Source organism: Mustela lutreola, chromosome 7 (genome assembly GCF_030435805.1).
Source record: "Mustela lutreola isolate mMusLut2 chromosome 7, mMusLut2.pri, whole genome shotgun sequence".
Lineage (NCBI taxonomy): Eukaryota > Metazoa > Chordata > Mammalia > Carnivora > Mustelidae > Mustela > Mustela lutreola.
In genome coordinates, this window is record NC_081296.1 from 52,156,736 (window position 1) to 52,173,406 (window position 16,671).

The 16,671-nt window shown below is 36.7% G+C and overlaps 1 protein-coding gene across 3 annotated transcripts in view; it reads right to left on the minus strand.

The window, feature by feature from the left end:
- CLPX (caseinolytic mitochondrial matrix peptidase chaperone subunit X) overlaps positions 1-16,671 on the minus strand; it is a 44,824-nt gene that overhangs the window by 2,873 nt on the left and 25,280 nt on the right. For 2 of the 3 annotated variants that reach the window (XM_059180811.1, XM_059180814.1), the window contains exons 6-13: positions 16,550-16,591; positions 11,062-11,238; positions 9,853-10,017; positions 9,090-9,178; positions 7,912-8,076; positions 3,734-4,033; positions 1,947-2,039; positions 37-143 (exon numbers count right to left, since the gene is read on the minus strand). In XM_059180811.1, the coding sequence (XP_059036794.1) occupies positions 37-143; positions 1,947-2,039; positions 3,734-4,033; positions 7,912-8,076; positions 9,090-9,178; positions 9,853-10,017; positions 11,062-11,238; positions 16,550-16,591 (1,138 nt within the window). The remainder of the gene's footprint in view (positions 1-36; positions 144-1,946; positions 2,040-3,733; positions 4,034-7,911; positions 8,077-9,089; positions 9,179-9,852; positions 10,018-11,061; positions 11,239-16,549; positions 16,592-16,671) is intronic. The other variant, XM_059180813.1, reaches the window with a different exon arrangement.

Genomic DNA, 16,671 nt, shown 5'->3' on the forward strand with positions numbered 1-16,671 from the left:
GTTTTAGATTTGTTCAAGCTTGACAAAACACTTTACCGGATATATCCTGGTTCCTTTTTCCCTTCTACTACTTCTTTGTCAACTTCCACACATACAATATCAGAATTAGGAACTTCAAACATTGGTTCTAGTAACAGCTTTTCCTAAAGAGGTAAGAAGTAATGAATTATATGGAAAAGTGTTAGATTTTTATTTTATGTTCTATAATACTTATGCTCTATATGCCACCAATCAAATTAATTAATTTAACAAGTATTACTGAGTCCCTAATTCTGTACACCAGGAACTGAATGTTGAAAAAAAAAATCAATATAAAAAGCTTTCATACTCTTCATATTAAAGCAGCTGCTAACTAAATTCAGAGAGAATTCATTCTGTAAGGGAAAGCTATTTATCTATAGCTCTGTCTACTTAGGCCACCATGCACATATAGTAAGACTGTACCTCTGGATTCCGGTGTTACTCAGAATTCTTGGCATATTTTATTACCACAGAGGTCGAATGGTAATTCTTACTTTGAAAGTGATTTAATCCTAAACCATCTCTACCAAACTCTTCAATTTTGAACTATGACTTCAAATAAGCATTTGTTTCAACAGAGCTGCAGATCTTAAGGAAAATACTGGAGTACGTAAAAATTTCTTTTAAAATGTTAACTATGGGGCATCTGGGTGGTTCAGTCATTAAGCGTCTGCCTTTGGCTCAGGTCATGATCTCAGGGTACTAGGATGGAGCCCTGCAACAGACTTCCGGCTCAGTGGGAAGCCTGCTTCTCCCTCTCCTACTCCCCCTGCTTGTGTTCCCTCTCTCACTGTCTCTGTGTCAAATAAATAAAAAGGAAATAAATATGTTAACTATATGACCTATTCTTATAGTTTGCATGCTTTTAAATCTGTCTTTAATCAGTAACACCTGAAGTCCAGGAATTCATTAGAGAGTACAATCTCAAACTGTCTGTGGTAAATGTGTAGTTCCAATCAAAAAGTCGTATTATGATGAGAGAAGTAATAATTAGCAATGAAATCCTTAAAAGAGAATAGGAACATATGCTTGCTTTGGGAGCACGTAGGAAAATAGTAACCCACTGTACAGCCAGATCTGGAAAGCGAGGGAGAGAACACTATAAATAGAGTAGGTGATGGCTGAAAATAGGCTGGGTCTCTAGAATTTTAACAGAACAAAAAACGGGAGTTCACAAGGTGGCTGGGTGGCTCAGTTAAAGGGTCCAACTCTTGATTTCAGCTCAGATCATGATTTTGGTCATGAAATTTGAGTGCTGCATTGGGCTCCACGCTGGGGTGTGGGGCCTGCTTATGATTCTCTCTCCCTCTGCCTACCCTCCCACCCCGCCTGCTCACACTCTTGAAAGAAAGAAAGGGAAGGGGAGAAAGAAATAATAGTGAGTTCATATCACTGTGAAGAATTTAAGGGCAAAAAAATATCATGGTATCTGCAAATTAATTTCAAACAAACAGACAGGAATGAGAATTTCAATGGGTCTGAGGAAGTGGTCTAGGGAGGTTAGTCAAAAGGCCCGAATAAAATTTTCAAATTCTCCTTCCCAGAATCCTGATTTTCTCTATTTCTTTAATGTTATTATGTCCTTTGTTGCAAATGTTTGCTTACTTATTTCTTGGAGGAGAAAGAGAGGAGGCAGGGAGGGAGAGGGAAAGAGAAAATCTTAAGCAGACAACCTGAGATCATGACCTGAGCCAAAATCCAGAGTCAGATGCTTAACTGACTGAGCCACCCAAGTCCCCCTGTTGCCAATACTTCACAGTTCCTTTTTTGTAATAAAGAAAAATATAATCTATGGAGACAAAATAATAATGATCACAAGAAACAATTCCAGGCCACTTCCATGGATATATTTCCAAAGTAGTAACATGGAGACTTAATATTTATAAAACCAAGAGCAAGAAAATAATCTAGTAAAGCCAACTTACCATTATGGACCGAAGACCTCGTGCACCTGTTTTTCGTTCTAGTGCCAATCTGGCAATAGCTTTCAAAGCATCCTCAGTAACATTAAGTTCACACTACAAATACATAAAAAGAAATGAGAACTTAGATAATACTTTTGTTTTCCTAATATAACCATGTAACATTTGATCTATTAATTGTTACTACCTATCATCATTTCTAGCCTTTGTAGAACAAAAAGGGACTAACGCCCTAACTTTACAGATAAAGAAGTTCAAGCAGATTAAGTATACTGATTCACTAATAATTAGAACCAAGGATCAGAATCTTTACATTTTGACTGACTCTGTCCCCTTTCAGACTAAAGCATTTTTTGACCATTATTTACTTCCTAGAAAACACTCATCACTCATTTTGAAGAGTATTACTAACCCACTCATCCTAAAGAACAAAGGCAAAGCTTTAGACAAATCTCTCTAAATTACCACAAATTTCAAAACAAGAGTTCAAATTACTGATACTTTATAAATATACTAAAAAGAAAGATTAACATTCTTTGGAACACTACAATTCACAAGACCTTGGTATGAAGCAAATTATGGTTATGAATTTCTACTTCCAGAAAGTGTAAAATTTAAGCAAGGTAATTATCTCTCATGGTGCTTTACACCCTTGCCTTCAAGCACTTGTTTCTGTCAATTAGCCTAAGAGAAGTAATAGTATTTTGAATCACAAGTTTCTCATTAGTCCTTGAAGAGGTTTTCTAGATTAACATGGACTTTCCAAGACTTTATTCAACATTTATTGGGCCCCTACCTGTATACTAGAGATGAAATGAGGAATTACCATCTTTGCTGTCAAGGAACTTAAGTCTACTGGGTGGTGACGAATTAGCAAACTAGCATTTACAGCAGTGTATGCACAGTGGTGCTAAGGGAGCACCAATGTGGAGACATTAAAAAAAGCAAGGGGACCAATGAAGGATTTAAGGAGAGGAGTAAAATAACTAGCTTTGTGTTTATTATTTCATTAGAATATTATTAGATATTTATTAAGATATTTATTAATATTTATAATATTTAATTAATATTTAGAATATAATAAGATATTAATATCATTAGATATTTATTAAGAACTTAAAATCTATTTTCTGGGCATTATGTTCAACATATAAAAATGATCCATTCTGGAAGTAAAATGGAAGACAGTGGTATTTTGGTGGTGGTGCTCAGAAACAGACTTGAGACAGGAAGACTTTTTAGGAGCTAAAAGCATGGGTCAAGGTAAAGAATGATAAAGGAGCTTGAGGTAGTGATAGCAGAATGAAATGAAGAGAATGAAACTAATTATTTAAAGACACAAAGTTCATAAAACCCAAAACGTATGCTGTATGACTGGACATCTGGGCTTGTGGGACTGGATGTCTGGCTGCAGAGAAGTAGATGAGGAAGGTGAGGGAACTTAAGACAGAAGTATATAAAAGTATACACAGTATCCTGCAACAAAAGCATTTAACACTTTAAGGCTGAAAGGACAATCCTATGTGTCTGACTTAAAGGGTTGAGAATAGGCTGCTGGAATAATCTCCCTCTCTATATATCCCAATGATGATTTTAATAGGAAAAAAACAAAGCCAGCTCTTAAATGTCTAACATAACACAATCTGCTTTCCCTCTTTTCTAGATCCATATTTAGTGAGAAATAGGCTGGTATTCCAGATAAGCAGGATTGTTTTTGCTTTTTAAGTTAATTTATGCAGAGTTTCAATAACAAAACCCCACAAATTGAGTATGAAAAATAAAAATCTAACCTTATCCATGCTGAATAAGGCCTGGTACTGAGGAATAACAGCATTACGTGGCTCAGTTAGTATTTGTACAAGTGTTTTCTCATCGAGACTATGCAAAGGAACTACCACAGGCAACCGTCCCACAAACTCAGGAATCATGCCAAATTCAATGAGATCTCTGGCTTCTACGTGACGTAATAATCGATCTTTTTCTTCGATGTCTTGGTGAGTATTTGATTCTCCACTTCGGTTGGCAAGGTCTGCAGCAGCTGCAGCCCTTCTGCCTTTTCCCAGATTAGAAGGTGTTCCAAATCCAAGATACTACCAAGAAAAGACAGATATTAAAAATAGTAGAAAGAAGTTACACTGTATTAAGTACTTTGCATACATGCCTCATGTGACCTTTGCAATATATGAAAGTCCTAATATCAATTCGTATTTTACAAATGAAGAAAATAAGCTTCGAAAAATTAAGTACCTTGACCAAGTTCTCCTTGCTGTAAGTGGTAAAGTTAGGATTTGAATTCAGACCTATCTGCCTTTAGAACTGAGAACTAAACCACCATTTAATAACCAATTCTCAAAGAATGAATTCTAGTATAAATAGATAGGTAAAAACTACGAAAGGAGGTCCCTTAGAACTCGGATGATGATGCTGTAGGGATTTTCTGAAACTTCTAAACTAGTGTGGTTTCTAAAATGTGTAAGAACTTAAATCTAAAATGTGGTTTCTATAATGTGTTAAAATGGAGACAGTAATTATTTTGTAACCAAAATTAATTTTGTAACACTGTAAATAGTACTAGTGCCTATGGAACAAGTGCCCTTATAAGATAATTATGCTTAAGTGTCTTAAGTCACTGCTTAGCATCCTATTAAAATCATGATTTGAGGTTCCACACATCAACCTATGTTAGAATAATTCTGATTTTATAAAAAAACATATAAGAATGACATTAAAAAAGAAGGCTAACTTTGCTGCAAATGTCTGGGTATTGGGGATCCTGACTGGGTCAGTTGGTGGAGCATGCAACTTTTTTTTTTTTTTTTTAAAGATTTTATTTATTTATTTGACAGAGAGAAATTACAAGTACACTGAGAGGCAGGCAGAGAGAGAGAGAAGGAAGCAGGCTCCCTGCCGAGCAGAGAGCCCGATGCGGGACTCGATCCCAGGACCCTGAGATCATGACCTGAGCCGAAGGCAGCGGCCTAACCCACTGAGCCACCCAGGCGCCCGAGCATGCAACTTTTGATCTCAGGATTGTGAGATCAAGCCCTAAACTGGATGTGAAGGTTACTTAAAAAAACAAAAAACAAAAAACCAACAACAAAAAAACACACCCCAAACCACACACATACCCATTGTTTTTTTAAAAAATAAAAAAAAAAAAGGCTGGATATCTTAAGGTGTATGGATCCTACTTTGGTTCATATAAAAGAACTATACTCTAGGCAATTGTCAGAAAGTTTAATTTTAATATGTCCTATAGCTTTTGTTGAAAAAAGCAGCTCATGATATGTAAGAAAACTGCTTAGGTCAAAAATTCATTCCTTTGACGCTCTAAGCTGTATACATGAATAGTATATCAGAAAGAAAAATACTTCCATTCAATAATTTAAACATTAGTAAGCTTTTATTATGTATAAGCATATATAATTTAAAAATATATTTATTTTATATAATATAAACATTTACAAAGCCTTATTATAAAACACTGGGAATACAAACCTAAAGATAGCCATTACCCTAATGGGGCTTATTTAGAGTGAGAACACATGAAGGAATTAAAGTATCACAGGTGCAATGAAGGACAACCATCCAGGAAATTATAGCAGTAGACAAGAGGGAAAGGATGGGGAGGAGGGGCAGGAGGTGATCACGAAAGCTTCACCAAGTTTTAAAAAATGAATATAGATTTGCTAACTGAATTGAAGTAGGGGAGGGCATGAGCAAAGGCCAGAGGAATAAAACTTAGGAGTGCAAGCAGCCTGGTATGGTTGGAACATAAGTGCATTATTTAATATTGTACCCTGGTTTCCAACAAGGGCTGATTAAAAACAACAGTCACGGGGTGCCTGGGTGGCTCAGTGGGTTAAGCCTCTGCCTTCGGCTCAGGGGCCTGGGATCGAGTCCCGCATTGGGCTCTCTGCTCAGCAGGGAGCCTGCTTCTCCTCATCTCTCTCTCAGTCTGTCTCTCTGCCTATTTGTGATCTCTCTCTCTGTCAAATAAATAAATAAAATCTTAAAAAAAAAAAAAAAACAACAGTCACATGCACGTATTTAATTCTCTATAAAATCACTGTTGAAGACTCTCTTACCTCTGTGTCTTTTCCATAAAGATCTATATGATAAATTCTTTTTAAATCTGTGTTTCCTGAAGACCAACCTCATATGCTTCCCCTTTCAGGTAGTAATAACTAGAGCCCATGATTTCTCCCTACTTTTCATTAAGAAGTTCAAATGACCTAAACCTGCCTTCTACATGTTTCTGATCTCTTTTTTGACATTACTTTTAACTGTTTTTTTTCTCTACATGTTTCTAGTTTCAAATTCTTTTTGGAAGCACTAATTTTAATTAGGTATCAGAACATGATCCTTGCCTCTGGTTACAGATTTCTAAGTAAACTCTACACTCAACATGGAGCTCAAACTCTCAATCCCAAGATCGAAAGTTGCACGCTCTTGAGAGAGCAGCCAAGCGCCCCCAGAATTTTGAATATAAAGTTATCTCCCTCCCTCTCTCTCTCACATACAAAGAAATAATTTCTTCTTTCTAATTAGTTAGGCTAATTAATGTGAAATTTCAAAAGCAATAATGACATAAATTAACTAGTATGAAAAATTAAAATCTAACCTTATCCATGCTGAATAAGGCCTGGTACTAAGGAACAGCAGCATTATATGGCTCAGTCAGTATTTATACAAGAGTGTTTTCTCATCTAGGGTATCCAAAGGAACTACCACAGCAACCATTCCATTAGCAGTATTACTTTTTTACTGCTAATAAATTGCTGTTTAAACAAGTGGGTGCAAAGCCAAGGAGACTTAAAGCAAACAATACAGCAGAATTGATCTATGACAAATTTATTTAGATAGAATATATATAAAAGAAATCATTTGTGGCTGGCTATTATGTAAAACACAAAACATAGAAAATACTGGTGTGTTTGGGCTTCTTGACACTATGTTGACATTATATTTTATTGAAACCAACATAGGTACTGAGCATGTACCTGCAGATATGAAGAATAAGTTCCAGTTAAAATCAAGACTATTTAAGTTAAAATCAAGAATGTGGTTTTTTTGTTTGTTTTTGTAAAAGATTTTATTTATTTATTTGACAGACAGAGATCACAAGTAGGCAGAGAGGCAGATGGGCATGGGGGGAGGGGGAAGGAGGCTCTCCGCTGAGCAGAGAGCCCAATACGGGGCTCCATCCCAGGACCCTGAGATCACGACCTGAGTCGAAGGCAGAGGCTTAACCCATTGAGCCACTCAGGTGCCCCTTTTGTTTTGTTTTTTTTTTTAAGATTATGCATTTGAGAGAGAGACAGAGCACAAGCAAGTGGAGGGGCAGATGGAAAGGGAGACACAGGCTCCCCACTGAGCAAGGAGCCCCATGTGGGACTCAATCCCAGGACCCTGGGATCATGATCCAAGCAAAGGCAGACCCTTAACCAAGGTCCCCCAAGGGGACACCAAGGTGTCCCCAAATCAAGAATGTTTAAAAACATCTATAAACCTAAGTGGAATCACAACCCTTCCCCTAACCCCCAAACTGGCTGCCTCATTTTGTGAATGTCAGAGGTGACCTCTGAGAAAACTCCTGGGTGGAGGAAATGGAGAGAAGCTCTTTATTAGGCTCCAGTGAACTGGGCGAAAGGCCTGAACAGAAATTTTACTGATGTGAATCAGCTACCTCAAATTATAAAAGAACTCCTCAGATAAAATATAAAACTGAATAATTAAGTTACACTCTAAAAATGAACTTTAAATAGATGATCTTTAGAAATCTTTCAATTCACCATTCTGAAATTTAAAAACAAACAAACAAAAAAAAACGACCACCACCAACCTAGGAATATATTTCTGGTATGCTCTAAAAAAATCTACATTAAAAATCCACAACTGGAAACTGACTATCCATTCTCTGTAACTTCAAATGTGCACTACCCTATAACCCTTCAGAAAAACTCACCTTTTCATTTTTCCTCCTGCTGATGATTCTGTCTAAGCCATTGAAAGCACCAGATGCTACAAATAGGATGTTTGTTGTATCAACTTGTACTGTTTCTCCACGTAACTTGCGGGAATTCTTTTCTGGAACATTAACTATCGTGCCTTCTAGTAGTTTTAATAACCCCTAAATAAAGAACAAATGACTTAGAATCATTGTGTAAGTATATTATTTATTTTACTTTAGAAAATGGGATTCAAAGGGGGAAAATAATACGTGGTTATGGTCAATGAGCATAATTAACGAAAACTCCCACATTTCTACAACTAACATGAAAATCTAATGCACCATCATATTAATAATTTGTAAATTTCTTTGGAATAGTTACAGACTCCTGATGCACTCAAGAAATAGTCAATGTGAAAGGTTGCTTTTGATGGCAAAGACCTAATTATGACCTAAAGACAGAAGTGACTCTGTAAGATGGTACCCAACCATGGTGGGAACATTCAAAACTTGAAAATAGTTGACCTGTCTTCCATAAGAATTAAAATTCTATTCTATTCCTGGTGTTAAACTTTTAGACTACCTATATTTTGAGATGCTTTTATAAAAAAATTACCTAGCACATTTTATGAGTGTGACCTATGTCTCAGTCAAAATAAAAATGAAAAAAAAAAATAAAATAAAATAAAAATAAAAATGAAAGCAATTCTCCTTATCCTGTATTTTATATCATAATTAGTTACCAATAAAAAGTCAACTTGGCCACTTGATCATTAAGACTTCAATTATCATTCTACATAGAATGAAACACGATTTTATCTATTTTATCCTATTATCTAAGTGAAAAGAATAAGATACATGTACATACTTCATTTATGTCTAGTTAGAACCAGAACGCTCAAGAGTCTTCTAGAAATGTTTAACTGGGCCTCTAAAGAATAAAATCAACAAAAATCAAATTCCATTTTTTCTATCTTTTCAAATATTTTTATTTCCAAAGAAAGGTAATTTGTTACTTCAAATAACCAACAGCTTTCTCTTAGGATCTGAACTACTTTAAAATGGTATGTGGAGTTTGGGGAGAAATAAACAAAACAGAATCTAATTGAATGTGAAACCAAACGTACAATATTTGGGAGGTTGATGTATTCCCTTCCTTTTAGTGGGCTTGAACAAAATATTCAACTGCTTACTTGCTGAACGCCTTCTCCACCTACATCCCGTAACTGATGAATGCCTGGCACACTGCCAATCTTATCTACTTCATCCAGAAAGACAATTCCTATAATTTAAGGAGGATTCTATTTATAATATGAAAAAGATACACACAAAGATAACCTCAGTTTTAAAAGACTAGGTAGCTACAGAGAAAGGTTATTCAATCTTTCACCCTTACATATACAAGAGCTTAACTTCATAAAAATACACTGCTCTCCCATTCATAATTTTGTGTAAATGTTTTATAATCCATTATATAGAGTATCACTTGGGTATGATAACCAATTCTTTGACGTTAGTTATCCACCCCACTAATGTTTTCAGGTTCTTCATTCTAGGAAGCTGTGATAGAGGTATAGTGGGGAAGCATGGGATGTATACAGTGCTGGTACTAGTAAAAGTTTAGATCCATCCTGCACCCTCCTTCACTTGTCCTGGCACCCTCTCCTACCCCACCCCAGGATTAGGAGTCTATAGGGGAGTTGGAATAGGAAAAACAATAATAGCATTAAGGAGCTAATGGAATAGTAATTTGGCATGCTTTCACCCTAGTAGTCATCTTAACAATAAGACAAAGCAAACTCAGTATGCTAGAAAATGTTTAACATAGCTATCATTATACAATTACAGAATTTTACTCCTTGACTCAAAAAACAAGAATTATAGTATTTCTTAATATTAGACTGCTTCCCCAATAGACTACATCTGGAGATAGACAGCCTATACTGAAAAACATACCTTGTTGTGCTTTTTCTACATTGTAATTGGCATCTTGGAGCAGTTTGGCAATCACAGATTCAATATCTTCACCTACATATCCAGCCTGAGTCAAAGTTGTACAGTCACAGATAGCAAAAGGGACATCAAGGCATTTAGCTAGAGTTTGTGCCAGTAGAGTTTTACCTACAAATGGAAACAGCAACTAAAAGTTTACTAAAAATATGTTGAAACACAATCTGTGTACAACAATGTAAAAACTAAATCTAGGGACGCCTGGGTGGCTCAGTTGGTTAAGCAGCTGCCTTTGGCTCAGGTCATGATCCCAGCGTCCTGGGATCGAGTCCCACATCGGGCTCCTTGCTCAGCAGGGAGCCTGCTTCTCCCTCTGCCTCTGCCTGCCATTCTGTCTGCCTGTGCTCGCTCTCTCCCCCTCTCTCTCTCTGATAAATAAAGAAAATCTTTAAAAAAAAAAAAAAAAAAAAAAACTAAATCTAGTATATAATAAAAAATTACTTGTACATCTTTACTATTATTTAGATTTAATGGTATTTTTTTTCAAAAGATTATATTTATTTGACAGAGAGAGAGAGAGAGATCACAAGTAGGCAGAGAGGCAGGCAGAGAGAGAGAGGGGAGCAAGCAGGCTCCCCGCGGAGCAGAGAGCCCAATGCGGGGTTCGATCCCAGGACCCTGGGGATCATGACCCGAGCTGAAGGCAGAGGCTTCAACCCATTGAGCCATCCAGGTGCCCCAATGGTATGTGATTTTTAATAACTCCCATTATTTTATTTAACTTCCATTAAGACATTAGGGATTGGGGTGCCTGGGTGGCTCTGTCAAGTTGGGCTTCTGATTCTTGATTTTGGCTGGGGTCATGATCTCAGGGTCCTGGGACCTGGATCAAGACCATGTCAGGTGCTACACTCAGTAAGGAGTCTTCCTGAGTACTCTCTTCCTCTCCATCTGACCCTCCCCTGCTCACATGCACATACGTGTACTCTTCCTAAAATCAATCAATCTTTAAAAAAAAAAAAAAAAAAGTGTTAAGGATCTGCATCAATTCCTCAAATTCAGCTTGAAGCCTATGCAGAAATACTGATAATGTATCCCGAAGATTGGCCTTAGATTTTCTTCTCAAGAGCCAGAATCCCCAATCACAGGACAGAGGTTACAGAATCATTTATACTGTTTTGTTTTAATGAGTAATTTTTTCAGAAAGTTATTTACCTGACCCAGTTGGTCCAAGCAGCAAAATATTACTCTTTTCAAGTTTTATGTCATCATGGGAAGAATCCAACACTTCACCTCCTCGTTTTTCCTGAGGTATTTGTTGATTTACCTGTTGCTGCATTGATGCTCCTAAAGCATTACCATGTGGACTAATTCCGGCGATCTGAAGCAATTCTGAAAGAATGCCAAAGAAATTATTAGAGCTTCATATGATTTTACTTGAAAAAATGTCCAATAGCCCTAAATATAAGAGTGATCACATATTTAGAAAAACTTAAAATATTTTGACATTCTGTCTCACCTAAAAAGAAAGAAAAGCTCAAATTATCTAGTAACAAATGTACAACACACAATGATTTTGCAGGGAACCTTAAGCAAAGTAAACAGATTCTTTTCACCCTCCTTATTTATGTAAATCTGTATGAGGAAAGCCCTTTCACTTATGGGAAGGCAGTGTAAGGGAAAAGAATAGTGCTAGGCGTAACAAAGCTTTAGCTTTGGCCTTTGCACTGTATCTAAATAGCTATATGATCTTGGGCAAGTCATATAAACTTTGTTCTGTTTCCAAACCTATAAAATGTCAATAATACCAATAAATTTCAAGCACATGGTTGGAAAGTAGAATAAAATGCAATTGATCTGGAGGCACATTAAAAAACAAGCAAATGTATATAGAATTTTTTAGTACAAATGAAGTAGGACTACAGGGAAAGGGAAAAACACTGAACACAGTAGAAGAACCAAGACTAAAATGGAGATATAGGAAATCTGGGTTCTAGTCTTTTTCTGTCACTGTGTAGTTGTAGGACCACAGCAATCAATTAACTTTACTGGGACTGCTTCCTTACCTATTAGGTGAAAATATCAAGACAAGTCTAGTCTTCTAGACTTTTTCACATCTAAAAATGATTCTGTGAGTCTACAGAAAAACTAAATATGGTAACACTCGTTGGCTCTATCTGAATTTGTGATTTTATAGGATCTCGATTGGCTCTCTTTACCCTCTTTATTAGAGACACAATGCTTACCCTCTTTATTAGAGACACAATGCTTAGCTAGAGATACTGCTGATGAACTACCAGTTTATAAAGTGGGTGCCTAAAAAACAAACCACCTTTGTTATCACTCAGCTAAAAGTAAAGAATTCCAAGAGTCTTTTCAATTATCCGTATTTGTAAATCCATACTGCTCTTGGTTCTCAGCATCTGAGGCCCTGTGTTCATATCCCATTTATGTTTTCTGGATTTATTTTTAGTTTTTTTCTAATAAATGGGTTAAGAATATTAGTACTTTCAGGACTCCTGGGCCGCTCAGCCAGTTAAGCATCTGCCTTCTGCTCAGGTCCTGATCCCGTGGTCCTGGGATTGAGTCCTGCATTGGGCTCCCTGCTCAGAGGGGAGCCTGCTTCTCTCCCTGCTCATGCTCTTTCTCTGACAAATAAATGAATAAAATCTTTAAAAAAAAAAAAAAAAAAGGAGTATCAGTACTTCCGGGGCACCAGGGTAACTCAGTTGAGAGACCAACTCCTGATTTCGGCTCAGGTCATCTCAGGGTCCTGGGATCCACCCGCACCTCAGGTTCTGTGCTCAGCAGGGAGTCTGCTTGAGGATTCTCTCTCCCTCTGCCTCCTCCCCACTGACATACAAGCTCACACTCTCTCTAATAAATCTTTAAAAAAAAAAAAAGTATCAGTACTTCCTAAAGCATTATAATTTAAACAAACCAAAAGACAGATTTTCAGCAGATAAAACTACTATTATGGTCCTATTCCATCTGGCTGGCACTTTCAATTATCTTAGAAAGTAAACAGTTATTCTAACTAGCAAAATAGGAATTGGAGGGGCGCCTAGATGGCTCATTCAGTAAAGTGCCTTGGTTTTGGCTCAGGTCATGATCTTGCAGTCGCGAGATCCAGCCACACATGGGGCTCTGCACTCACCAGGGTGTGTGTTTCAGATTTTCTCTCTCTCCCTCCCATTCTCTCTCAAATAAATAAACCTTTTTTTTTTTTTTAAGAAAGAAATTCAATTAACCTTTTAATTTAAATTGTACTACATTTGAGAGTTAATTATTAGTGAATAATTCACAATGCTGCACTTCATCCTGATCCACATCAGGAAAAAAAATGCTATCTCCTACATGAATTTAGTTAGTTGTCCCTAGGTAAATGAAAATTGGTTCTTTTTATTTCAGCAAAATCTAGTTAGAAATTGTAAAAATATAGGATAGGGCTTTGGCCTGAGTGTAGGTTGGCCTAATGGGGAAAAATTATTTAGGTGAATAATTGGAACAAAACTGCAAAAAGCATATTAACTAGAGTGAAGTCACGGAATAAATGTATTTAACTTAAGCAATGATTTAAGTAAAAAACTGGTAAAGATTTTATTTATTTGAGAGAGAGCACACACTTGCACAAGTTGGGTGAAGGGCAGAAGGCAAGAGAGAAACCGATGACCCTCACCCCACCTCCACTGAGCGGGTAGCCTGATATGCAGCTTGACCCCAGAAGGCAGATGCTTAACTGACTGAGCCACCCAGGGAATCCAATTTAATTTAAATTAAAAAAAAAAAAAAAGGAATAATTTAGGACTGCCTAGGTGGCTCAGAAGGTTAAGTGCCTGCCTTCCACATGGGTCATGATCCTGGGGTCCTAGGATCAAGCCCCCAGTCAGGCTCCCCGCCCAGCAGGGGGCCTGCTTCTCCATCTCGCTCTGCCATTACCCCTGCTTATACTCTGTCAAATAAATAAAAATTTTTGAAAAAAGAAAACAAAGAGAAATAATATAAATAGTACAGGTTTGTCATTCCATTTTTTTTTTTTTTTAAGGATTTTATTTATTTATTTATTTGTCAGAGGGAGGGAGAGAGAGAAAGCACGAGCCAGGGGAAGGGCAGAGGGAGAAGCAGGCTCTGTGCTTAGCAGGGAGTCCAATGCAAGGCCTGATCCCAGGACCCTGGGATCATGACCTGATTGGAAGGCAGCCGCTTTACCTACTGAGCCACCCAGGGGGTCCATCATTCCTTTCATTAAAATATACTCCAGAGTAAACTTGAACTAACTTTCCTGTCCTTTTAGTTAGTCTATTTTTCTCTCAACGCAGGAGTAGTTCTCTATAATGAGTAAGCAGTGTATAGTTGGTTGCATGAAGCTCACTGACAATGTGGCCCTGGACAAACTACTTCAAATTTCTGCATTTTAGTTTTCCACCTATAAAAAGGGTGTGAAAATAATAGTTTCTGTCTCACAAGTTTTAGGAAGATTAAATCAGTTAAAATACGTAAAATACTTAGAACTGTGCCTGGCAGAGTTTTATAAATGTTATAGACGAATTTTCTATCAGTATTGCTATTTTTCTAATATTTAAGTATTTGTGTAACATAGCCCAAATGCAAGCCAACTGTTTCATCTGGTGCCCAAATGAAGAAAAACATGTTCCAATGATGGGAGAATCCATCAATCTTACTGAGAGTAATATGTTGATCTCTGACATGTGATTTCTAAAAGAAACTTTAAAGAATATTTTGATTATGTATCATTTTGCCCTAATGCCCTAACTTTAGAACCTAACCCTCCCCAGAACAAGATGAAACTATACATGAAAATAAATTCTATTTAAGCTTTCAAAATATTACTTTCCCAAGTCATTCAATGTATATAATTACAAAATGCTTTTACCCAAGTTCTTTTGGTACTTGTTACCATTTCTTTCAAACTACTCACTAAAGATTTTTCTTTACGAATTCATACTAGTTTCACTAGCTATCTGTCCAAATTTACAAATGTAGTGTGTGTGTGTGTGTGTGTGTGTGTGTGTATATATATATATACACATACATATATTTAAAAAAAAAATTTTTTTTTTAAATTTACTTATTTGAAAGACTGAGAAAGAGCACAACCAGGGGGAGCTGCAGAGGGAGAGGGAGCCCAATGTGGGGCTTGATCCCAGGATCATGATGTAAGCCCAAGGCAGATGCTTCACTGACTGGGCTACCCAGGACCCCTTGAATATAGTACTGACAAAACAACTGACTATATTTTTGAATTAGAAAATGTAAATACATGGCCTTAAAGTTTTTTAGGTTTAGACTTTGATTTTTTAGATCTTATAATCTTATATATAATCTAATTTTACTGCATTGTATTTAAAGATTTTATTTATTTGAGAGAGACAGACAGCACGAGAGCAAGGTGAAGGGCAGAGGGGGAAACAGACTCCCCACTGAGCAGAGAGCATGATGATATGGTGCTCGATCCCAAAACTCCATGATCATGACCTGAGCTGAAGGCAGACACTTAACCAACTGAGCCACCTAGGTGCTCCTCTACCATGTATGATATAATCATTATTTCCATACAATTCAAGTGTTACTAGAGACAATGCAATTTTATTACATGTAATAGCTCTTATGCCAGAGTTGATTAACTAGTTACGTTCCCATATATATACAGTATACTTTAAATAATAGATATATAAAATATCTTTCCTCAGGGGAGGGTAGGTGGCTCAGTCCACTAAGTGTCTGACTTGATTTTGGCTCAGGTCATAATCTCAGGGTCAAAAGACTGACCCCCTCATCAGGCTCTGTGCTAGCTGAGGAGCCTGCTTGAGATTCTCTCTCCCTCTCTCTCTGCCTCTCCCCAGGTCATTTGTGCTCTCTAAATTAATTAATTAATTTAAAAAATAATATATCTTGGTTCAAAGGCAAAAGTACCAAATGTATAAGTGAAAGGCGTTTACAGGGGTTTATCCATTATTTATTCATTATTTTAATTACTGAAACAAAGGCTGTGTGAATCTTTTTATGAACCTTTACCATCTGTGCAGCAACTACATAGCCACCTCCAAAGGAAGGGGTGCAGGACATCAGAATGGCCATAATCCTTAAGGTCAGGTCCTTCTATACCCTCCATCAGACCATCTGATGCTTAGAGGGGCAATCCAGGGTTGAAAACAGTGAATTAAGGCTTATTCATAATTTGCAAGGCTATCCAGGTTTCATAAACACACACACAAATAAAAACTGTTTCTGGTAAAGGAAAGCTAAAAGATAACCTGCATCGCCTAAAATTTCTGGTACATATAAGCAGGCCAACTCTAATTGTATGGGGGAAAGAAAGATAAAATAGCAAGTTACAGATGAAAAAAAAATACTATTCCTGTTAATATGCATGCAGGCCTATATTTATAGAGAAAAACTGTATGTATTTTATTTCTCTGCACTACACTTTAGAAAAGATGTTTATGTTACAAATATCTGAAGTAACCCAACATACACAAACTACACAAATTAGCTATGAAAAACTGTTACAAAGTTATATATAAAAATATACCACATATCATAAACATGTTCATATAACATACAATTATCTTTCTTGGTAATACAAGAGCAAATAGAGGTCTACCATTGTTACTGCTGACATACTTCATTGAGTTAAAAGGAAGAATTATTCCAGAGGAGGACCTGAGGAGAAGTGACTTACTTGTAAATCTGTACTCATCCTCCCGTCTTCTTATTTCTAACTCTAAGAAACGACAACATGAAAATATGTATTTGTTTAGTTTAGAGGAACAAACAAGGAATATCTCACTTCTTGCCCTCTTT